The sequence below is a fragment of the Macaca thibetana genome, chromosome X (assembly GCF_024542745.1).
Source record: "Macaca thibetana thibetana isolate TM-01 chromosome X, ASM2454274v1, whole genome shotgun sequence".
Classification (NCBI taxonomy): domain Eukaryota; kingdom Metazoa; phylum Chordata; class Mammalia; order Primates; family Cercopithecidae; genus Macaca; species Macaca thibetana.
The window spans coordinates 67,426,271-67,451,420 of NC_065598.1; the positions used below are offsets into that span (position 1 = coordinate 67,426,271).

Sequence of the window (25,150 nt, forward strand, 5' to 3'; positions counted from 1 at the left end):
CCCTCGCTCCCCACCCCCCAACAGGCTCCGGTGTGTGATGTTCCCCCACACCCCGCTCCCCGCCATGTCCATGTGTTCTCATTGTTCAACTCCCACTTATGAGTGAGAACATGCGGTGTTTGGTTTTCTGTTCCTGTGTTAGTTTGCTGAGAATGATGGTTTCCAGCTTCATCCATGTCCCTGGAAAGGACATGAACTCATCCTTTTTTTATGGCTGCTATAATGTTCTTAAAGTCCTGTTATAGTGGAGGAGTGAAATAAACAGGGGTCATGGGCATCAAAACCAAAGTTGTGATTACTGCTCAATTCAGGCCTGCAGGGATCTGTTGTAGCCCCAGAAGTTCACAGAGAAGAGGCAGTCCCTTTGCCCAGTGTCCCTGAGCAAAAATGTGTCTTCGCGTTTCCCTTCTAGAAGGGCTTCTGTTTCATAACGATCCATCACTCTCCAATAACAAGGATTCCCTGTAATCTGAAGCAATGTATGTAATCAGTCTGTGTGTGGACTTCCCAAGCTCCCTGTCTGCTAACATGGGCATGTACCTCATGCTGCTTCTGCCCTCCATGGCTGCAAACACAGGGTGGCTGTATCCTCTTTCAGGTCACAATTAGCATGTGGAACTGCAGAACTGTCCCCACTTATTTCAGTCGTTCTAGGAGCTAACTTTCATCCCAGTTTATATAATGGATTAACCTGTGCAGTCGCTTCAAATGCATGTATTTGTGCATCAGGAGGGGGATCAACCCCTTCTTCAATACTAAGCGGTCTTCTCTCTCTAAACTATCTTCATCTTCTATAGAAACTAAATATGGGGCTGGGTGAGGTGGCTCACACCTGTAATCCCAGTACTTTGGAAGGCCGAGGTGTGCTGATCACCTGAGGTCAGGAGTTCAAGACCAACCTGGCCAACACGGCGAAAACCTGTCTCTACTAAAAAATACAAAAATTAGCTGGGCGTAGTGGCGGGCATCTGTAATCCCAGCTACTCAGGAGGCTGAGGCAGGAGGATCGCTTGAATCCGGGAGGCGGAGGTTGCAGTGAGCCAAGGTTGTCGTGAGCCAAGATTACACCACTGCACTCCAGCCTGGGCAATGGATCCGTCTCAAAAAAAGAAGAAAAAAAAAAAAAAACCCAAAGACGGATCAAATGCATCAAAAAATGTTGAATGTGGGCTCACAGGAGCTGTATGCTGTTTAATCAAATGCCATTTGGGGGCTAAATCTGAGCCAGCAGGAAAAGGGCATTTCTCCAGCATTAATTCAGAAAGAGATTTTTCTTTAATTGGAAAAGAGAGGCTTTGACTGCTTGTTATAAGTTCTCATGGGAAAACACAAGCCCACAGTATCCTGCAGCCTGTCTCAGAGAGCGACTTCCCTACGGTTCTTCTGGTTCTTCTGGAAACACTGTCCGTGTCCTATACAGAGCTTAGCACCTCTCTTTCCTTTGAAGTCCACTTTGAGTTCTACCAAGCTTTTTATCAGTATCCAATGAATCCTGGGTCATTGTAACAGAAATGTTTCTCTTACCACCCCATGGAGCATGTCAAAAGTAGGAATCTCTTCGTGCAAGTCTTGTTCCTGGGGTAACACAAAAATCATTATCCTTTTTGATACTTATTTCAACAATTTGAGGGATTTCAGTGGCACAATGTTGGTTTCTCCTTGAAGAATTCTTTGAAGGGCCTGGCGTGCCAGGTGTAAAGCAACATTTTCTCTTAAGGGACTACTTTGTTGCTGAGCAGCTGAGTCTCCTATATTGATGCTTTTTGTTTTTGACAAATATCTGTCAGAGTTGATATCCACATTTTCACTATGGCTTACTCCCTCACGACTGAAGACATTCTGTTACCTGTATTTGAAGTTATTCCACATTTCTCCCACTTTATCCACTGATTATAAAAATCATTCAGGGTGTGTGGGGCAGCCTCATTCAAGGCATCTGCAGCAAGGCAAGATGGGCAGAGGCCGCAGTCACTGACAGGTTAAGTCCACCTGCCTTCTGGTGCCACCTGTCCCCTCCGACTGCCCAGAAAGTGCAGCCTGGCTTCCTCCTGACAGAGCTCAGGGACCCCAGCTCCACTGCTTGCTCCCGCCAGGCCCCCATCCATTCCCCAGCCACCTCCCCTTCTTCACCCATTTTCCCTCCCCCTACAACCCCCCACTCCCAAGTCCACAAGTTTTGTTTTTCTGTTTTTGTTGTTGTTTGAGACAAGGTGTTGCTCTGTTGCCTAGGCTGAAGTACACTCAGCCTCAACCTCCTGGGCTCAAACGATCCTCCTACATCAGCCACTTGAGTAGCAGGGACCACAGGCACATGCTGCCACACCCAGCTAATCTTTTTATTTTTTGTAGAGATGAGGTCTCTCACTATGTTGCCCAGGCTGAAGTCCACCATTTTTAATGAAATGCTGGAACACTTATTGTGGTGTAATTTGCTCATCAAACATTTCCTGAGCACTTACTATATGTCAGGCACTGCAAATATAGAGATGAAACAAAAATGTCCCTACACTCAAAAAAGTTTACAGGCCAGGCGCAGTGGCTCAGGCCAATAATCCCAGCACTTTGGGAGGCCGAAGCAGGAGAATCACTTGAGAGTGACCAGGAGTTCAAGACCAGCCTGGGCAGCACAGTCAGACCTCGTCTCTCCAAAAAGAAAAAAAAGTGTTAATAGCTGCAGTGAGGTTGAGGCTGCAATAAGGCATGGTTGCGCCACTGCACTCCAGCCTGGATGACAGCAAGACCCTGTCTCAAAAAAAAACAAAAGTTGACATATGAGAAAGAAAGAGAAGTAAACACAGAATTACAAAATAATGTAAAACATAAAAGAAGCCTAAATAAAAGGAGAGACATATCATTAATGAAAACTTTAATAAATAGAGGGATATATTATGTTGGGAAAATTTAATAATGTAAAGATATCCACTCTCCCCAAATTAAGCTGAAATTTCAACATAATCTCAACTAAAATCTCAACAAGATTTTTTTGGAGAATATTTTGGCTGATTCTAAAAATCCTTGTAGAAGGAAAAGTGAACTAGTTAGGCAAGAAATGTCTGAAAACAAGAGGGAAGACTTTATCAGGTATCAAAATTATGATAAAGCTATAGCAGTAATATAAAAAAATGTAATTTTGGCATAAGAACAAACATCAGTGAAACAAAATAGATGGTCCAGAAACAGATTTGTGTGTATAAGGGAATTGGGTATATAATAAAGGTGGCATTTCAAGTCGTTGGAGAAAGTAAACAGTATTGTGATGATTACCTATTAGGTTGGTGCAAAATAAATTTGCCATTTTTAATGGCAAAAACTGTAATAACTTTGCACCAACCCAATATTTGAAAAAAAATTAAGTTACAGCAATATCTCATACCATTCACAAAAGTAACTTCTAAACAGTTTAAAGAATTAAAACCAGCCAGTCGTAGTGGTTCATACTTGTAATCCTAGGACTTCGGGAAGCTGAGGTGAGAGGATCACTAGAGCCCAGGAGTTCAAGACCAGTCTGGACAACATGGCAAAACCCCATCTCTTCAAAAAATACAAAAAAATTAGCCGGGCGTGGTGGCCTGCGCCTGTAGTCCCAGCTACTTACGAGGCTGAGGTGGGCGGATCACCTGGGCCCAGGAGGTCGAGGCTGTGGTGAGCCATGATCATGCCACTGCACTCTAGCCTGGACAACAAAGTGAGATTCTGTCTCAATAAATAAATAAATAAATAAATAAATAAATAATAGTAAATAGGCCAGGCGTGGCGGCTCACACCTATAATTGCAACACTTTGGGAGGCCAAGGCGAGCGGATCACCTGAGGTCAGGAGTTCGAAACCAGCCTGGCCAACATGGTGGAACCCTGTCTCTACTAAAAATACAAAAATTAGCTGGACGTGGTGGCGGCACCTGTAATCCCAGCTGCTCGGGAAGCCGAAGCAGGAGAATCACTTGAACCTGGGAGTGGGAGGTTGCAGTGAGCCAAGATCACGCCACTACACTCCAGCCTGGGTGACAGAGCGAGACTGCGTCTCAAAAAACAAAATAAATAAATAAATAATAGTAATAATAAATAGGCCAGGCGCGGTGGCTCATGCCTGTAATTGCAGCATTTTGGGAGGCCGAGGCAGGCGGATCACCTGCGGTCAGGAGTTCGAGACCAGCCTGGCCAACATGGTGAAACTCCATCTCTACTGAAAATACAAAAATTAGCTGGGCATGGTACCACAGGCCTGTAATCCCAGCTACTCGGGAAGCTGAGGCAGGAGAATCACTTGAACTGGGAGGCAGAGGTTGCAGTGAGCCGAGATCACGCCACTGCACTCCAGCCTGGGCGACAGAGTGAGACTCCGTCTCAAAAATAATAATAGTAATAATAAATAAAAATAAATAAAAGAAGCCAGTCTCAAAAGCTTATATACTATATGATTACATGACAGGTTTGAAAAGGCAAAACTATAGTGACAGAAAACAGGCAGTGATTACTGGGAAGTAGAGGGGAGGAGTAGGCTATAAAGGAGAACTGGGAATTTTTTGAGGTGATGAAACTATTCTATATCTTCACTGTATTGGTTGTTACATGACTTTTTTTTTTTTTTTTTTTTTTTTTTTGAGACGGAGTTTCACTCTTGCTGCCCAGGCTGGAGTGAAATGGCGCGATCTCAGCTCACCACAACCTCCGCCTCCCGGGTTCAAGCCATTCTCCTGCCTCAGCCTCCTGAGTAGCTGGGATTACAGGCATGCACTACCACGCCCGGCTAATTTTGTATTTTCAGTAGAGACGGGGTTTCTCCATGTTGGTCAGGCTGCTCTCCAACTCCCGACCTTAGGTGATCCACCTGCCTCGGCCTCCCAAAGTGCTGGGATTACAGGCATGAGCCACCATGCCCGGCCAGTTGTTTCTTTATGCATTTGTCAGCACCTGCAGAAACATATACTCAAGATGAATTTTACTGTATGTAAGTTTACCTTAATTAAGAAATGAAAAAGTGTATAATCCCAGCACACATCCATGCATCTATGCGTGCATGAACATACACACACATTTAGAAATGTATGAGAACGAACACACAAGGACATTTTCAGAGGTGATGGACATGTTCATTATCTCGATTGTGGTAATAGTTTCATGGGTGTGTACATATGTCCAAATTCATCAAATTATATACTTTGAGGATGTGCAGTTTAGTGTACATCAATTATACCTCAATAAAGCTGTAAGAAAAAGGGGGGAAGAAACACATGAGAAGAAAATATAAATGAACATGCTTAAAACCTTGGAGCAAGAACACTTAAGACTAAAAAAGCAAAAGCTGGGCCAGGTGCAGTGGTTCACGCCTATAATCCCGGCACTTTGGGGGCCAAGGCGGGCAGATCACTTGAAGTCAGGAGTTAGAGACCACCCTGGGCAACATAGTGAGATCCCATCTCTACAAAAATAAATTTTTTTTTAATTAGCCAGGTATAGTGGCATGTGCCTATGGTCCCAGCTACTGGGGAAGCTGAGGTGGGAGGATTGCTTGAGCCCAGGAGTTCAAGGTTACAGTGAGCTATGATTGCACCACTATACTACAACCTGGGCAACAGAATGAGACTTGTCTCTATGAAAAAACAACAAAAAAGTAAAAGCCATAAAGAAAAGGAATAATGTATCTGACTACATCAAAATTTAAAGTTAATAAACATGAAAAAATACTTAAATTCACTAATAATCAGAAAACTGTGAATAAAGAGGAGATATTTTTTGCCTGACAGACTAACAAAAGTTTAAGAGATTGATATCAAGTGTTAGCAGGAGTGTAGGGAAATAGGTACTCTCATATACCATCTTAGTTTTCATTTTTTTGAATATCATTTCTGGCACAAAAAAAGGACTCATATACCATTGTTAGAAGTATTTGGCCTTTTTGAAGAGCAATTTTGCAGTAATAAAATGTAAAATGTACATACCCTTTGATCCAGTAACCCAGTAATTCTACTCTTCAGTACCTACCTTAGAGAAACATTGTCCATAAAAAAGAGTTAATGGCAAACAACCACCCCAAACTGGAATCCACTTCAATCAGTGCTTCTCAAAACTATCTGTGGTAACCAGGTGCAGTGGTTCACTCCTGTAATCCCAGCACTTTGGGAGGCCAAGGTGGGAGGACTGCTTGGGGCCAGGAATTCGAGACCAGCCTGGGCAACACAGCAACATCACATCTTCAGTAAAAAACCAAAATGAAAACCATGTGTGGCAAAAGATCAGGGATTTGGTTTTTTTTGTTTGTTTGTTTTTTGTTTGAGACAGGATCTTGCTCTTTTTCCCAGGCTGGAGTGCAGTGGTATGATGATAGCTCACTGCAGCCTTGACCTCCCAGGCTCAAATAATCCTCCTGCCTCAGCTTCCTGAGTAGCTAGGACTACAGGCACATGCCACCATGCCCAGATAATTTTTAAAATTTTTTGTAGAGATGAGACCTCACTTGGTTGCCCAGGCTGGTCTCAAGTGATCCTTCTGCCTGGACCTCCCAAAATGCTGGGATTACAGGCATGAGCCACCACACCTGAGCCAGTTTGGGTTTTTGTTGTTGTTGTTGTTGTTGTTGTTGTTGTTTGGGTAAATTTGCAATCCATCACGGACTGATATCTTTGTAAAGAAAAAACAAATTACTAGAAAAGTGATCATTCACTTAGATGTCATGGCCACATGAAATTGCTATAAAAGGTTTTAAATGCCTATCCTCGGTTCCTATACTTATCTCCTTGTGTACAGGTGATAGTTCACGACTGGCACCAGCCTATGGAATACAGTTTGAGTAGCACTGATATAAATGTCCATCAGAAGGGAAGTGAGAACTACTATATGACCCAACAATTCCACTTCTGGATATATACCCAAAAGAATTGAAGGCAGAAATGTAAACAGATATCTGTATACCTATATTCATAGTAGCATTGTTCACAATAGACAAAAGGTGGAAACAACCCAAGTGTCCTTGACAGATGAATGGACACACAAAACGTGGTATGTATGTATGTATATACACACACTTTGGAATATTACTCAACCTACAACATGAATGAACCTTGAACACATTATGCTAAGTGAAACAAGCCAGTCATGGCCTGGCACAGTGGCTCCTGCCTGTAATCCCAGAATTTTGGGAGGTCAAGGCAGGCAGATCATTTGTGTTCAGCCTGGTCAACAGGTTGAAACTCCATCTCTACTAAAAATACAAAAATCAGCCAGGTGTGGTGGAGCGTGCCTATAGTCCCAGCTACTCCGGAGGCTGAGGTGGGAGAATTGCTCGAACCCAGGAGGCGGAGGCTGCAGTGAGTAGAAATCACACCACTGCACTCCAGCATGGGCAACAGAGTGAGACTCCATCTCAAAAAAAAAGAAATAAGCCAGTCACGAAAATACAAATACCATATGGTTCCACTTATATAAGGTTACCTATAATAGTCAAATTCATAGAAACAGAAAATAGAAAGGTGGTTGCTAGGGCTGGGGGAGGGGACAATGGGGAGTTATTGTTTTGAGTTTCAGTTTGGAAGATGAAAAAAGTCTGGAGATGGATGGTGGTAATGGTTATATAACAATGTAAATGTACTTAATGCCACTGAAATGTTTCCTTAAAAATGGTTAAAATGGTAAATTTTGTTACATATACATTTACAATAATATATGTGTGATATACTCAACCAAAACATCCCAACAGATCAAATGTAAAGGCAGATATGAGACTCCAGATGTCTGGAGTATTATTATTATTAAGCCAGACATTAATGAGACTTGCTAAAAAAAAAAAAAAAAAACAACAATTTTACTCTTCTCAATAATCTTTCTTGCTTTGGAAAAGTTATTTTGCTTTTTTTTTTCTTTTTTGAGACAGAGTCTCGCTCTTGTCACCCAGGCTGGAGTGCAATGGTGCAACCTCTGAAACCTCCGCTTCCCGGGTTCAAGCAATTCTCCCACCTCAGCCTCCCGAGTAGCTGGGATTACAGGTGTGTGCCACCACACCCAGCTAATTTTTGTATTTTTAGTAGAGATAGGGTTTCACCATGTTGGCCAGGCTGTTCTCGAACTCCTGACCTCAGGTGATCCGCCTGTCTCAGCCTCCCAAAGTGCTGGGATTACAGGTGTAATCCCAGTTTTAATTTCTGGGATTAAAACCGCCACACCCGGCCAGTTTTAATTTCATTGAATAGAGAGAGCCATAAACCTACATAAACAAATTCTGTTAGGAATGTCAAGGGGTCCTGCAATCAAAAAGTTTGCGAACCACTGCACTAGAGAAACTGTCATGTTCAGGAATGTTTATAGGAGTACCACTTGCAAAAGCAAAATATTGAAAAAATCTAGTAGTCTATCAATAAGGAAATTGTTAAATAAACTGTTTTATAGCCATACTATGGCATAATACATCACTTTTTTAAAAAAGAAGTAAATCTGCCCGGGTGCGGTGGTGGTTCACACCTGTAATCCCAGCACTTTGGGAGGCCAAGGCGGTTGGATCACTTGAGGTCAGGAATTTGAGACCAGCCTGGCAAACATGGTGAAACCCTATCTCTACTAAAAAATAAAATAATATAAAATAAAATAAAAAGTAAACCTATATGTACCAAAATAAAAATGTTTCCAAAACACTGAATGAAAAAACTTGTGGGGTATGTACAGTAGGGTATAATTTTTGTTAAAATAAAAATACAACACAATGTAGTTTCTATGATAACTAGAAAAAAAGACCTGGAAGGCTGCCAGGATACACACCAAACTGTTAATAGCAGTTACTCTGGGGAAGAGGGAAAGAGGACAAGGATTGTGGGTAATGGCCAAAGTGTTAGCCCCATATATGTATAGTGTTTTGATTTTTTTTTTTTTTTTTACAAGGAGAATGTACTGGTGTAATTAATTAGAAAAATAAATAAAAGCAACAAGGTCAAACCCACTGACATTGAGGAAGGGGACTTTCTGAGTACAGGCTGTAAGGGCTAATCTACTTACTGCAGTGGTCTTAGAGCTGATGAGTCTAGGAAGGAGCCACAAGGGGTGAAATCAGGCAACAGAGGCGGCGGCTGGCTGAAATGGTGGAGGCCACCTAGACGGCGGAACTTTCTGGGTCACACACTTCCTGCTCCCTTCCTGAGACTTAATACAAAAAAGGCCTTCACAGCCGCAGAGTGCAGCCTCTCCCGCTTCCGCCGCGAATCGGGTCACAATGCTCGCAATGAAGAACTTCATCCTGAGGCCCGCAAAGTATTGTCCCATTCCCTGGTCCCTGATCCCCACTCCCCAGGCCCATGACTTCAATGGCCCCATCCCAGGAAGAGCTCCGGGCTGGCGTTTGTGGAACGAAACCGACAGCCTAAGGCAGGACCTTCCTAAGGGCTGGACAAGCGGACTACGGCCTCATTCACCGCGGCACAACCAGAGACATTCTGAGACGCCAGAAGTGTGACCGTGATCGGGGTAGAGGATACCTAGGTTGCAGGAAAGCGCAGTTACCAACTCCGAGGAAACCGGCTGACAGCTCCAGGGGCGAGGGCAGGCCTCACTTTCGAAAGCAGTGCCATAGCGTTTCTATTGGTCTTCCATTCCAGCCAACCAGCAGGTTTCCCTGTGTTCTACCCCTCAACTAAGAGGCCAATCAGAAGAGGGTATGTGCTTCCCATTGCGTACGACCAATCAAGGCTTATTTCTGACTAACACGTGGACAGCCAACCAGAAGGCCTGGTAATCTGACCTCTTATTATGGTCACCATCACGGTCTTGGTCCCCATCCTTGTTCCATCCCTGCATGGAATCAAAGGTATGGATCTGGGAGAAATAACTAGACGGGGGTCCAAGCTGGAGGGATGGTGGCTCAAGAGACCAAGTTATATTTCCCCGAGTATCAAAGCAGGTTGGCCATGAGATCAGAAGAGCATGTAGTTGAGCTGTCAGTACTGCTCTGGGCTTGACCTAAAGTAATGACAATCTGAAAAAGGTACTGGTTGTGAGAGCGCCTCAGATAATGTTGCTTTGTCACTAGACTAATCGCTTCATCTTCCCCCAGAGTCAGATGGGAAGAAACTTACACTCAGGGCCTTTAATTAAGTGTGATGGTTTATTTATGGTGAAGAGTGGTCAGTATCCTCAATTAGCAACAATAGATACTGCCTCTAGAACGACCAAAAGTAAATGTGTGGGGAAACTAAAACCTGACAGTGGTATCATTACAACTAAACATACCAGAAAACGCAAATTAAAACCATGAAATACGATTTTCACCAAATAGTTTGGATAATTATCAATTGTTTAAATTTTTACCACTTTTGCAAGTAAACTTTTTGTGAACAGAATTTCCCCACTTTGGGTGGGGAAACATTCTCATTTGCTGTCACTGGAAGCCTAAACTGCATTCTTTAAGAAAACAATTTCGCTTTAGCTATCAAAATGTAAAATGAGGCCAGGCACAGTGGCTCATGCCTGTAATACCAACACTTTGGGAGGCTGAGGCAGGAGAATTGTTTGAAGCCAGGAGTTCGAGACCAACTTGGGCAACAAAGTGAGACCACCCCCTCCCCCATCTCTACACACACACACACACACACACACACACACAGTAAAAGGCACACACTTTTTGACCCAGCAATTCCTTCTCTCAAAATCTATCCTACAGAAATATTTATACGCTGGAGCAAGGTTATATGTAGCATTATTTATAATAGTGAATGATTAGAGACAAATTTGCATCAATAGGTGAATCATTAAATTGTGATACAACCATACCATGAAATATTATGCAGTCATTTTTTAAATGAGGTAAATTTCCAGGTATTAATGCAAGAGGAAGTCCAGAATACAATGCAAAGTGAAAAAAAAGTTGCAAAACGGTACATATAATATCCCATTTTGTTTAAAAAAACCTATATACAAATGTGTGGGTATTCATATATGTATATATGTGTATATTAATATATAAACACACACAGAACAACATCTGGGAAGACACGCACCAAATTAAGTTATTCTTGGAGAATGGGAGTGGTGAGAGGGACTAAGGAAAAATCTTTCACTTTTTACTTTACACATTTATGTTTTGCTTGAATTTTATTGACTGGCTTTAATAATTTTTGAATTTTTATCACCACAATGAAACATTTTAACAAAATAGGCACTTTTGTAATCAGATCAATAGAGTTATAATGTATGTGTTTTAAATAAAAATAGCTCCATGGGGGCTGGGTGCTGTGGCTCACACCTGTAATCAATCACAGCACTTTGGGAGGTCGAGGTGGGAAGATCACAAGGTCAGGAATTCGAGACCAGCCTGGCCAATATGGTGAAACCCCGTCTGTACTAAAAATACAAAAATTAGCCGGGCGTGGTGGCGTGCCCCTGTAGTCCCAGCTACTCTGGAGGCTGAGGCAGGAGAATCGCTTGAACCTGGGAGGCAGAGGTTGCAGTGAGCCGAGATCATATCACTGCACTCTGGTCTGGGCGACAAAGCAAGACTCCGTCTCAAAATAATAAATAAATAAATAAATAACTCCATGGGGTGACTACTTCATTTTAAAATTTCAGCTAGAAGACCTAGGATACAATTAGGACAACCGTAAACCAAATCAACTCTGAGTTTCAATGGGGTTATACTCATGACTTGATATAACAGGATGTGGGCAAACAAAATCTAATCAGGATAATCGTTCATTTCTGGAAGAGAAAACTACACTACAACAAACTCCATCATATGCAGGAAAAATTGTGCTTTCACTTTTTTGGTGGCATCACCTCCAATGTTTACTCAACTCCTTGGCAAGGGTGGGAAATCATAAAAAGCTAGAGATTTAAGATACCTCAGAGATCATTTAGTCAAAATCCCTCATTTAGTCGAAATCCCTCATTGTATAGTTCAGAAAACAGGCCTAAAATGGTGAAGCAATTCAACTAAGGTCCTACAGCTAGCTATATAGCCAATTTTAGAAGTCAGGTTTCTATTCCAGGCCTGGTACTCTTTCTGTTTCTTTTCAGATCTTCCTGAGTCTTCAGTATGATGAAAGTATGAAGTATTTTTAAATTTTATGATTAGACATCCCTATATTTAAATGTTACAACCAAAATGCATAACAAAATTAAAATGTATATGCCTCCATTAGTACAGATGATGAAAAGTTCACTGTATCTAGACAAAAAATATTGGTATAACATTCTCTTCAAAAGTAATACATAAATCAGGCCAGGTGCAGTGGCTTACGCCTGTAATCCCAACACTTTGGGAGGTTGAGATGGGCAGATCACTTGAACTCAGGAGTTTGAAACCAGCCTGGTCAACGTGGTGAAACCTCCGTCTCTAACAAAAATACAAAAATTAGCTGGGTATGATGGCGCCACGCCTGTAGTCCCAGCTACTCAGGAAGCTAAGGCAGGAGGATCGCTTGAACCTGAACCTGGGAGGCAGAGATTGCAGTGAGCTGAGATCACGCCACTGCACTCCAGCCTGGGCAACAGTGTGAGACTCCACCTCAAAAAAAAAAAAAAATCTAACTGTATTTTACTGTTTACCTAAGAACTACTGTTTTATCCCAATTTCTAACTGTTCTTCAACTGGCACTGCCTCTTAACCCTTTATCTTCAGTTTCTTTATAAAGTAGTTGATGACCTATATAAAAACACTTAAAACCACCATAGGAAACACCTATTTAAAGGAAGCCTGCAGTGATTTGAAGAATTCTTTTTTGATGTTGACAATTATCCCTGGTTTATCTGTTTTATAAGGAACGAGTTCTCTGTTTTTAAATGCATAGACAGAGAGACAGGGTATGGAGAGAAGAAATAAAATAGGCAACAACTGGTTTTTGTACAAACAAGGTAAAAAAAGAAGATAAGAATGAGGGGTGGTGGGTGGTCAGGAAGGGAGTGGCAGAGAACCACATGCTAAATTAGTCACCAAGACTTTATATTTCAAAAGTAAACTCAAATACTAAGATATATAAATGGAATAACAACTACCTAACCTTCAGGCTGTAATTAAAGTGTTGTCCAATTTAAGACTCTACAACCTGAGGACATGTGAGGGCCTTGGAGAGATTTCAGAATTAAAAAAAAGATAAAAGAGTTAAAAATGAGCCAAGTAAGGAAAAATTAGAACTTATTATATCTAAGAAGAGAATACTAAGGGTGACTCAACAGTTTTCAAGGATATGAAGAAATATCCATTTCAGTGAGCAGCTGTTCTACATTTCCACAGAAGAAAGTAATTTTACTTAAATTATTACAGCATATATTTCAACATATAAGTAGGAATATCTTCAACATAAAAGTATCTCATGTAGGATAACTATCAAACAACTCCAAAGAAGCCTGAATGTTATCCACCTCTCCCACCTTTACTGGCTTAATTCCTTGTCTCAAAGAATGGGTCAAAGGGTAGATAAGGCATCTTTGGAATGTGAAGATTTAGACTTCTTTTGGGTCTAGCTATATTTAAAATTTTTTGTTAGCCTCTGTCCCCCAGGTTCCAGCATAAGGTTAAGCCCTTTCTGCACTATAGATAAAGGGGATTAATTAGCAGTAAACATGCAAATACCTGTGTAAATTAGAATTCCTTATCAAAGAAAAGTATGCTTCTCCTCAGCGTTAATGGGTAACAGGGTTTGGATTTAGGGTTCTTGCCCGGCCCAGTTCATGTGCCAAAATGGCCAATTTGACATCCAAGAGAGATTTACCTGGCCTGATATTTTAAAAAAAGAAAAAGACTGGACAACTAACCAGATGTCCCTGAATCTCTTACTTTGTCTCTAGCATTTTCCTGTCTTGTATAGACCTCTCTTCATTTTGTTTTGAGGCTGGAGTGCAGTGGTACAATCATGGCTCACTCCTCAACCTCCTGGGCTCAAGCAATCCTCCGGCTTCAGCTTCCCAAGTAGCTGGGACTATAGGCATGTGCCACCATACCTGGCCAGATTTTTAATTTTTTTTTTTGTAGAGATGAGATCTCACTCAGTTGCCCAGGCTCGTCTCCAACTCCTGGACTCAAGCAATCCTCCCAAAGTGCTGGTATTACAGGCATAGGCCACCACACCCATCTAAACATCTCTTCAACTGAACTCTTAAGGTCTACGAAAAAAGAGAATGTAATATCATATTTTACTTGTACCACAACCACTCCACCCTATCCCCAGCCCTGCTGTTAGCATAGGACCAGACACAGAAGACTATTAGCACTTGTTAAATGAGTTGTCATCTGTCCAAATTTTTGTTAACACTTTATTTTATAGCTGCTTTTCTATTTATTCTGCAGTTCATTCTCAACACTGCTGCCTACGAAGGTTGCATCTCTCTTTACCCTTACTTTCCTTTATTTCACAGAAATACCCATTCTTCCCTATCCCCTCAGATATTTTTAGTCATCTCATTCATGAACTACCAGAAACCTCAACTTCCTCACAGCCCCCACTCTTCTGCTTAGAACCAAATACTGCTAAGTAATATTAATTTCCTTTTTTTTTTCTTTTGAAATTTTTTGTAGAGACAGTGTCTCACTCTGTTGCCCAGGCTGGTTTCAAGCTCCTGGGCTCAAGCAATCCTCCTGCCTCAGCCTCCCAAAATGCTGGGATTACAGGCATGCATAAGCCAACTACATTCAGCCTTAATTTGCTAATGTTTTAAACACATCACTTTCTATACCTTCTTTCCATGTTGAACTACATTAAAACTAGCTTTGATTTTCTAAATGACAAGACTGCTACCTCCCCTCATTCCAACCCTTGCCAAAACCCTCTCTGTGTAGGGAAACCATTTCAGAGCTCAATGGTCAGATGAATATCCACCCGCCAAAAGTTCTGAGAGTTCACCCACCTTTCTGCCTGTGTCAAACTTATTTGGAAAAAAAAAAAAAAAAACAGTGTCAATTGAGGTAAAAAGCCTATAGAAGAAATGTTTGTTGGTGTTGTGTGGGTGTGTCAGAGGATGAACACATTCATGTGTTTATGTACATGTATTACATATGCAGACACACACACACACACACACATATAAATATATATAATAAATATATTCTGCCCAAATTAGCACAAACCCACAAGCTTAAAAACCAAATCTGCTAAATGTGACTCAAACCACAGGTACTGAGCCTACAGCTACTTCCTGCAAGCAGATGCATTACCTCTGTGACAAAGTCAGTTGTGAGTTGCAAAAAGGATAGGTAAATATCATTAAGATAAGTTAAGATTCTGCTTTTTAAAAAAAATTTAAATGCAAAACATTACCTCAGGACACTGGCCACATTGTATGATTTCTGCATAATACCCAGCATATCCTAGACACTAAAAAATACTAAATTTACAACTTAAGCAGGAAAACAGAGGCTTGCTTCACAGTGGTTTAATATGAACAGAGTTGAATATGACATTGTCTGACAGAAGAATGAACAGTTTGCTGAATAAAAGCCCCGAGTCAGGATATATATACACAGAAGAAATGGGGCCTCAGACTCTCAGCACTTGTGCACAATGAAAGAAGAAATCGTTTTTAAAAAATGTCTATAACAGAGGATACAAATCAAAAAGGCAGCAACAACAACATTGGCGAGGTGGGAAAGGGAGCAGAGCCTCTCATTTGGGGCTGCTTAGCCCCTGGCACAGGCTCAGCAGCTGGAGAGCTGTCTCAAGGAACTTCAACATTTAGATGGGCTCCAAATCCTATGTCAAAATACAATCCTAATCCCTCTGATCAGGGTCAGTCAGAATCAGTAATCCTTTTCCCCAACGCCCTGCATAGAAAACTCCAATCTTTCCATGATAAGGAGTCTAAGCAAAGAGCCCCCACCTCTCACCTGGCACCAAAGTTAACTTGCTCTCACCCCACCACTTAGGACAGACATTGGGCCCCAGCAAACAAACCACCCCCTCCCAGACAGAAACCAGGATAGTTGCCAGCCTCAAGAAGCTGCTTCAGATGTTAAGATTTAGGAAATCCATACCAAGCTGCTATCCATAGTTCAACTTCTGGAGAAAATGCTGGAGTTGCATGAGAAACAAGTGCAGGCAGTTCAATAACCCTGTGACCACACTGGGGAGGGCAGCAAAAATTCTTGCCCCTGAGCCCCATTCAACAGCTCAAAGTGCTTAGGAGAAGTCAGAGACTGTGTGGTTGGTTTGTGTGCTTCTGCCCTGTGGCAGCACTAAATGGGATGGGGGAAAGGAGAATGGAAGGAAGACAGTGTTGATGCCCTTCCCTACCGCCGGGAAGAGCCTAGAAGATAATCCACTCCCACCCTTCAGGGAGTTACCTGGCAGTGGTGAGTTGCCCCCACCCCTCAAGCCACCAAACCTGCAAAGCTAACCCATAAAGTAGCAAGGGCTTAGGGAGGGAGAACTCCTGGCCCATACTGACTCACCAGCTGATGAGCAAAAATAGGCAGCTAGAGTGGGAGCCACAAAGGGAGAAGGGCTAGGCAATAGGAGCTCCCCTACTGCCCTATGGCTTTCTTCTGACTCTGAAGCAGCCATAATGATGGGCCCAGAAAACCCACACACCCTGCTCCATACAACAGACTGCTTGGACTCTAGGAGGATTACTGCCATGGAAAGCAACAAAGGAGAGAGAAAGCAACAAAAGAAACTGTTAAGAAAACTGGGAGCAGGCCTAGAGAAAACAAGGAAAGCTTCTGAGTCTCTACCACCTTTCCAAAAAGGAAAAAATACATGCAGTTAGGAAAGGCAGGGTTTTTCCCTGCTCGGTGTTCTTGGTTAAACCTAAGAGTAAGAAAAATCCCCTGGACTTGCAGCATCAGTATGTATCCAAGTGCCTCACCAGCACAAGCGCCCCCCTCCCCCCAGGTTAGCCTTCCGGCATGGGTAAATGCCCAAGAAATTGCCGTCCAGTCTAATCCCCCCACCCACCCACCCCAACCCCAAGCAAAGGGCATCTGCCTGTGGGTTCCCACCTCTCCTCAGAGAAGAGGATCCTAGCAGAGTGCCCACATGGTGTAGTCAGGTACCAGGGAGCACAATGCCAGACAGTCTATCAGGCCAGGAGATGGGCAGCCAACTTCAGATCAAAGACAGAGAGAGGCTTAGTGTAAAAACCAATGTCATTTCAGCAGGAAAGTAGAGGGCAGGTGGTGAGAGGGGCTCCTACTGGCGCACCTTCCCCGGGACGTAGTTCCTGTCAATTGCCTCCTCCTGCAGGAACATGTGTAGGCAGCGTTCATTCTGAGCCAGTGGGTGCCCAGCAATTCTATAAAGAAACCAGGATGGTTATCAGTAGTATTCAGAATCAGAGAGAATTAGCAGAGGGATGGGGATGTGGACAGGGGAGGAAGGGCAAGGTCAGCCCTAAGGTTCAAGCCAGTAGAGGACAGCAGTAGGGTACCACCTCAACCCTAATATTGTAGAGGGGACGGGGAATAGAGGGGCAAGACAGGGAAATCCCTAGATACAACCAACATACTGTGCTTTCTCAGGCTCTGACATACAGGATCAGAATTCTACTCAAAGGAATGGAGTTTTACTGTCCAGTCAGCCCAGCACATGATTGGCACCACATCATAGTACCCATTATAAAAGGTGAGCTGGGTGCGGTGGCTCATGCCTGTAATCCCAACACTTTGGGAGGCCAAGGTGGGTGGATCGCTTAAAGTCAGGAGCTCGAGACCAGTCTGGCCAATATGGTGAAACCTCATCCCTACTAAAAATATGAAAATTAGTCGGGCATGGTGGCCTGTGCTTGTAATCCCAGCTACTCAGAGGCTGAGGCAGGAGAATCGCTTGAACCCAGGAGGCAGAGGTTGCAGTGAGCCGGGATCGCACCACTGCACTCCAGCCTAGGTGACAGAGTGAGACTCTGTCTCAAATAAATAAATAAGTAAATAAATAAAAATAAAAGGTGAGGTAAACAAAACATAAAGAAAGACTACGATGGCAAAAGTAGCAAGTGGAGCCCCCAGGAACTTGGCTTACTTGTTAATAAACTGCTCGAGGCCCTGCCTCCTTTCTTCGATGAAAGACTCTTCAAAGATCCCTTCATCTCCTCGGAAAGGGAGCTGCCGCTTCAAGGCTTTCCCAGGCAGTGGTGGTACTACAATCTGAAGGCACACACAAAATTCCAGCCACATGGGAGAGAGACAGAGTGGGAATGAGATGGTAAAGCACTGTGTACCTCATTTCTTGTTAGGCATAGGGTCTATCCTGTCCCACAGCCAGCAACTTGCAAGAACTTATACCATAAGAACAGTCAGGATGGCTCAGGTCAAAAATTAATCCGTTTCTGTGGGAGGACAGGTTTACCACCTCAAAAGAAGGAAATAAACTCCAAATAATCCTCACTTTCCTTAACAAGCCACTACCATTCAAGAATTTAGCTAGGATTTCCCTGACACTAGACTTTCCATTTTTAGCACCTACAGGAATTAAGTTGTACAACTTTACTAGCGACTAAGTGAAGTAATAACTTAAATTAAAAAAAAAAAAAAAAAAAAAAAAAAAAAACAACTTGTCCTGAACTTACCACTTTCTTTCTTTCTTATTCTATTTTTTTTTTTGAGACAGAGTCTTGCTCTGTCACCCAGGCTGGAGTGCAAGGGCACGATCTCGGCTCACTGCAACCTCTGACTCCCAGGTTCAAGCAATTCCCATGCCTTCGCTTCCCAAGTAGCTGGGATTACAGGCATCCACTACCACGCCCGGCTAATTTTTTGTATTTTCTGTAGAGACGGGGTTTCACCATGTTGGCCAGGCTGGTCTTGAACTCCTGACCTCAGGTGATCCGCCCGCCTCTGCCTCCCAAAGTGTTGGGATTACAGGCGTGAGCCACAGCGCCCAGCCAGAACTTACCACTTTCAAGTTTCAAAAGGTTATCCCCCCGATCTAAAATACTGAGATTTGATGGATAAGAATGTGTTCACCCTCTTCATTCCCTTCAAGACTTTATAGACTGTGGTTGTATGCCCCCTCAGCCTATGTAGATCTCCTCCTCCAAAGATGCCACACAGAGAACAAGGCCATACCTTGCTATCTCGCTCCAGCTCATTTTTCAGCCACTCAAAGTCACTGTAGCGCCGCCGTACGCAGGACTCCTTCAGCTTGAAGATAGGTAGGTTTGTCTACATAGAAGGAAAAATGAAAGAAGAAAGATGGAAAGTAATGTTCAGCCTGTGGTAGCCACCTGTCTGAGTAACTTGGACAGGTCCCAATAAAGAAATAGCTTCTATGGATCATGCTCCTATAACCTTTCAAATCACCACCAGGTAAAGACCAACCCTTACCACATCCAACCTTGTCACAGCTGATGATCAGAAGTCCCTTGCTGCTTAGAATTTATCCTACACGTAGACTTGCAGTAGTATGTAAATATGTACGTATAGGAGTTTTGACCGGGCTTGGTGGCTCATGCCTATAATCCCAGCACTTTCAGAGGCCGAGGCGGGCAGATCACTTGAGGTCAAGAGTTCAAGACCAGCCTGGCCAACATGTTGAAACCCCGTCTCTACTAAAAACACAAAAATTAGCCAGGCATGGTGGCACACACTTGTAATCTCAGCAACTTGTGAGGCTGAGGCAGAAGGATCACTTGAACCCGGGAGGCAGAGGTTGTAGTGAGCCGAGATCACACCACTGTACTCCAGCCTGGGAGACAGAGTGAGATTCTGTCTCAAAAAAGTTTCATTGCATTTTATTATTTATAATAATAATAAATGTCTACGAATAGACAACAGGTTACAATGAATTATGGTATACCTGTATAGTAGAATATTAAATAACTATGAAAAGAATGTGAAAGCCAGGTGCAGTAGCTCACACCTATAATCCCAGCACTTCGGGAGGCCGAGGCAGGAGGATCACCTGAGCCCAGGAGTTTTGAGACTAGCCTGGGAAACCATAGCAAGATTCCATCTCTACAAAAAGTAAAAAAGCCAGGTGTAGTGGCAGTGCTCGCCTGTGGTCCCAGCTACTCAGAGGGATCACCTGAGCCCAGGAGGTCAAGGCTATGGTGAACTGTGATCATGCTACTGTAATCTGGCACACAGACTCTGTCTCTCGAAATAAAAATGAAAGATCTCTATGTGCCAGTATGGAAAGATATTAAGTAGTAAAATAAAGATATAGAACAGTGTGTGTGTGTGTGTGTATATATATATATACACACATAGTTTGCCTCTATTTGTGTTTTTAAAAAGGATATGTATGTATATATTTACACTGATGAATAAAGTATTTATGAAAAGATACTGGTAATGGTGATTGACTTTTGAGAGTAAGAGAAGACAACTGGAATGGGTGGAATAGTCACATTTTTCACTGTAAAATTTGAATTTATCATGTGTACATACTACATTTTCCTTTAAAAAGTAAATTTAAATTCCCTGTAAAGAGAAAAACACATCCAAGGTATGCCTACGTCTGCTCTTCCTGTCCAAATCCTCTCCATTCTACCACTGCTTACTCAACTCTCACTTCATACAAAAAAATTTCCTGACAACACCAACTGGATTTATTGGTTTTCCTCCTCTCTGAACTCTTCTGACATTCATACTTTAGCATTGCCTGATATACTATTGTTTTATGCATCATGTTTGCCTTGTCTAACTAACTAATCTCATTAAGATTAGAAACTATGACTACTTCTGCATCTTCTAAAATGCAGAATATGCAAGTTACTCAATAAATGCTCAATTAATTAATAGAGACTCTATGTGTCTGTTTATCATCTCCTCATCTAGAAAATGCAGAAGAAATCGCCATTACAAAAGTTGGCTTACCAAAGCTTGCTCCCTGATATAAATCAGCTCATTCCTACATTTTAAACACTGAGATTCCCAAGGCTCTAGTGGCAACACGAATCCCTTGACAGACAGAAAGCCCTGATCTTCATTCCTGCCTACAAGTTCTAAATAGAAATGGCCAACCACATGTATTAATACTGACCATATTTACTGCCAGTCAATTCAGGTGAGAGGATGAATAAAATAAACTAGTTATCTCCTTTCTCCACAACTGCCTCTTGGCGGGAAAAGAGCATCTCGAAACTCTATTAGAGCTTCACACAGACCCCACACTACATCATGCTTTGTACTCCTTGACACTGGAAATTGTTTTTTCAGGATCCAGTTCTTAAATAGGCCATCAAAAGCCAAATAACTGGCCAACTTACGTTAGTTAAACTCCATCCAGGATCGTCAAGGTTCAAGGAATGTCAATAGGTTGAAATGGAGTGAGATTCATATAAAGTAATATTACTAAACCATTATTTATTTAAGGGCGGGATGCGGTGGCTCACGTCTGTAATCCCAGCACTTTGGGAGGCTGAGGCGGGCGGATCACTTGAGGTCAGGAGTTCAAGACCACCCTGGCCAACATGGTGAAATCCTGTCTCTACTAAAAATACAAAAATTAGCCAGGTGCTTGTAATCCCAACTACTCAGGAAGGTGAGGCAGGAGAATCGCTTGAACCTGGGAGGCAGAGGCTGCAGTGAGCCAAGATCATACCACTGCCCTCCAGCCTGGGTGACAGAGCAAGACTCTGTCTTAAAAAAAAAAAAAAAAAAAAAAAAAAGGAATAAACAAGGCCAAGCGCGGTGGCTCATGCCTGTAATCCCAGCACTTTGGGAGGCTGAGGCAGGCAGATCACCTGAGGCCAGGAGTTCGAGACCAGCCTGGCTAACATGGTGAAACCTTGTCTCTACTAAAAATATAAAAATTAGCCAGGCATGATGGTGTGCACCTATAATCCCAGCTACTGGGGAGACTGAGGCAGGAGAATTACTTGAACCTAGGAGGCAGAGGTTGCAGTGAGCTGAGATCGTGCCACTGAACTCCAGCCTGAGTGACAGAGTGAGACTCCATCTCAAAAAAAAAAAAGAATAAATAAGTGGCCAGGCATGGTGGCTCATGCCTGTAATACCAGCACTTTAGGAGGTCAAGGCAGGAGGATCACTTGAGACCAGCCTGGACAACATAGGCTGTCTCTATAAAACCTTATCTCTACAAAAAAAATTTTTTAATAAATTCAGGTATGATGGGATATGCCTTTAGTCCCAGCTACTCAGGAGGCTAAGGTGGGAGGATCACTTGAGCCCAGAAGGTCAAGGCTGCAGTGAGCCATTATTGTGCCATTGTACTCCAGCCTGGGGAATAGAGCAAGACCTAGTCTCAAAGAATTAATTAACAAGCTGGGCACGGTGGCTCACACCTGTAATCCCAGCACTTTGGGAGGCTGAGGCGGATGGATCGCTTGAGGTCAGGAGTTCGAGACCAGCCTGGCCAACATGGTGAAACCCTGTCTCTACTAAAAATACAAAAATTACCCAGCCGTGGTGGTGCATGCCTGTAATCCCAGCTACTTGGGAGGCTGAGGCAGGAGAATCACTTGAACCCAGGAGGCAGAGGTTGCAGTGAGCCAAGATCACGCCACTGCACTCCAGCCTGGGCTACAAGAGCGAAACTCTATCTCAAAAAATATATATATATATTAGCCAGGTGTGGTGGCACCATGCCTGTATGCCTGTAGTCCCAGCTACTCTGGAGGCTGAGGTAGGAGAATCGCTTGAACCTGGGAGGTATAGGTTGCAGTGAGCTGAGATCATGCCATTGCACTCCAGCCTGGGTGAGAGAGCGAGACTCCATCTCGAAAAAAAAAAAAAAAAAATTGTGGAAGGGACCAATTAAAAGTTTAGTGAGTAGAAAAATTTTACATGCTAAAGTTTTGCTACTAAGTGTTGTCAAGGAGACTGAAGTGTAGTAGAAAGAATATGGAGTCAGACATATTTGTGTTAAAATCCCAGCCCTGTCAGTTATAGTTATGTGTACTTGGGCAAGTTACTTAAACGGCATTCCTCCTCAGTTTCCCATGTGTAAAACGAAGTTTTGTAAGGATTAAGACAAATTAAAACCTAGTTCAGTGCCTGGCACACAGCAGGCACTAGATGAACAGTCCCTGTTGTTACTAGAATACCTGGAGTAGGGCCAGGCGTGGTGGCTCATGCCTGTAATCCCAGCCCTTTGGGAGGCCGAAGCAGGAGGATCACTTGAAGTCAGGAATTCAAGACCAGCCTGGCCAACATGGCAAAACCCCGTCTCTACTAAAAATACAAAAATTAGCCGGGCATGGTGCATGTGCCTGTAATACCAGCTATTCGGGAGGCTGAGGCAGAATTGCTTGAACCCAGGAGGTGGAGGTTGCAGTGAACCGAGATCGCACCACTGCACTGCAGCCTGGGCAACAGAACAAGACTCCATCTCTAAAAAAACAAAAGAATACCTGGAGTAAAGAGCGATTTCATTCAGAATCCCTAAGACTCTTGGCTAATGCATCGAATGTCTCCAAAATCCCACAGCAGACAGCCCTTATGCTGTACTAGTTATGCCCAAGCTCCCTCAGGTAACTAAGTTCTCCAGCACTGACAATTTCCCGCTTTTATCATATTCTAAAGGACCTAAATTCCATTCTCCCCCAAAGACGTGATTTCAAATAGTTCTTATATAGACAAGTGTTTCTCATGTTTTGCTATTCACTTTTCTTTCTTTAGTTTGGACTTTGCCAAGCTTGGAATCTGGAAATCATCATTTCTCAGTAAGATTTCAAAGCCCGAGTAGGAAACCACAATTTCTCATTCAATTCACTCCTTCAACAATGAAAGCATATACACTCTTTTAGTTCTTCAATGCTATTTGAGCAGGATGCTGTCCACAGAGAATATTCTGGCCTTTTAGTCTGAGAAGAAAACATATGGAAAACTGGAAAATGATTCTCAAACTGTTTTGCCTATAACCACTTCAAGTGGGCAAAAGATCCTGTAAACCAAATACTCTATCTGGACATTCCATCCTTGCATTATGGGCTAAGCACTAGAGTAAAGTCCTCTGTCATGCATGCTGGAAGAAGCCACTCCTGGGCAGTTCTGAAATGTCATGTATTAAAGTAACTACAGACCAGGGTCAGAATCCAGAAGGGTAATCTAGGACAGAAAGGGCAAAAAGCCATTCATATAATGGCTTTTTGAGAGTCAATAAATACTGAAAGAGAGTCAATAAATACTGAAATAAACATTCTGGATACTTCAAATCTAAAGGATCAGCATAGAATGAAAGCAGTGACTGACAAGGCACCAATCCCAGGGCAAGGCCAGGTTTCAAGGCGAGACAGAATGTAGTACCTGCGAAAACTTAAGCATAAAACATTTATCTCCTTCAGATGCTGATCCGACACAAGTTAGGAAAGCGCTCGGTCTCAAGGAGACTCCCTTTCTTATTTCTGCTCCCACAAGCCCGCCGTCTGCCTTTTCTGGAATCTACCTTCCCTTTAATTCAAGGCTTTGCTTAACTCCATTATCCCAGGAAGACCTCATTAGAAAGCAGCCGTCCTTCCTGCCCTCCCTCTTCAGACTTCCCGCAACCTAGTTTAGTTATGGAGCTCAGCGATATATCGCCTTGGCTTTCCATCCCCCAGCCCTCTTCCATCCTCCCTCCCTTCCTTCTGTCGCTACAGCAGTGATTCCTATCTCCTTGAATTCCTCACTCTAATCTTTTTCCATCCACCCCACCCTATCCAGCCATGCTTCACTTCCTCATGGGTAGTTTTCCTGCATCCCCGTCCGATGTCTCCCTCAGGAGTTTTCTGCATCCTCCGGTCACAACTGAATCGGCAGACCTCTCTCCAAGCCTATTATGCCCCTAACCCCCAAATGACCCCTAAGGCGTCTTCCCCGCCGTTAGTTGTCCCCGCGGTAGCCTCCCTCCCCCCTCCCGCCCGCGCCGCCCGGTCCTCCCTCAGCTGTCTCCCTCACCCCGTGACTCACCCGCATGCGAACCTCATAGGTGGTGAAGCGCGCGCGTCCCACGCCCACCGTCTGAGGATTAAAGATGTCGATCTCCAGGAAGTTACTTGGCGGCCCGTAAGCGTCGGTCAGGTCCTGCGGCTTCGAGTTAAGGCGCCGGGTGTCAGCTACTGCCGTGTCCGACATCTTTCCGAAGGAGAGCCTGGGACCGGGGAAGGGGGGTGGGGGACAGAGGCCTGAGGCAGGAGCGCGCACGGCCCCTCCCGCTTGCAAAATAACCAGCCAACCCACAGGCGGCGGCGGCGCGCACGCGCGCCCACGCACGCGCGCACGCGCACGCCGCTCGGGCCCGGGCCCTGCGCCCTGAATAGCGGCCGTGCTGCCTGCTGCGCGCCCTGTAGAGTGGAGGCCATATTCAGGC

General features: G+C 43.5%; 1 protein-coding gene and 2 pseudogenes across 1 annotated transcript; all 3 read right to left on the minus strand.

Moving 5' to 3' along the window:
* Positions 1-228: 228 nt before the first annotated feature.
* On the minus strand, positions 229-775 carry LOC126946198 (suppressor of cytokine signaling 5-like; annotated as a pseudogene).
* LOC126945803 (suppressor of cytokine signaling 5-like) lies at positions 652-16,465 on the minus strand (annotated as a pseudogene).
* On the minus strand, positions 15,324-25,064 carry SNX12 (sorting nexin 12). The gene is made up of 4 exons (XM_050776259.1): positions 24,751-25,064; positions 18,964-19,059; positions 17,918-18,042; positions 15,324-17,195 (listed from the first exon to the last, which is right to left on the minus strand). The coding sequence occupies exons 1-4, from the start codon at positions 24,913-24,915 to the stop codon at positions 17,093-17,095; spliced, it is 489 nt and encodes a 162-aa protein (XP_050632216.1). The 5' UTR covers positions 24,916-25,064; the 3' UTR covers positions 15,324-17,092.
* Positions 25,065-25,150: the final 86 nt, after the last annotated feature.

Excerpts from the sequence above, each read along its gene's own strand:
- SNX12 (XM_050776259.1), bottom strand. The coding sequence starts at position 24,915 with ATGTCGGACACGGCAGTAGCTGACACCCGGCGCCTTAACTCGAAGCCG. Across the intron at positions 19,060-24,750 it reads CCTATGAGGTTCGCATGCGG|ACAAACCTACCTATCTTCAA; the intron begins GTGAGTCACGGG and ends CCTTCTATGTAG. Across the intron at positions 17,196-17,917 it reads CTCGAGCAGTTTATTAACAA|AATTGCTGGGCACCCACTGG; the intron begins GTAAGCCAAGTT and ends GTTTCTTTATAG.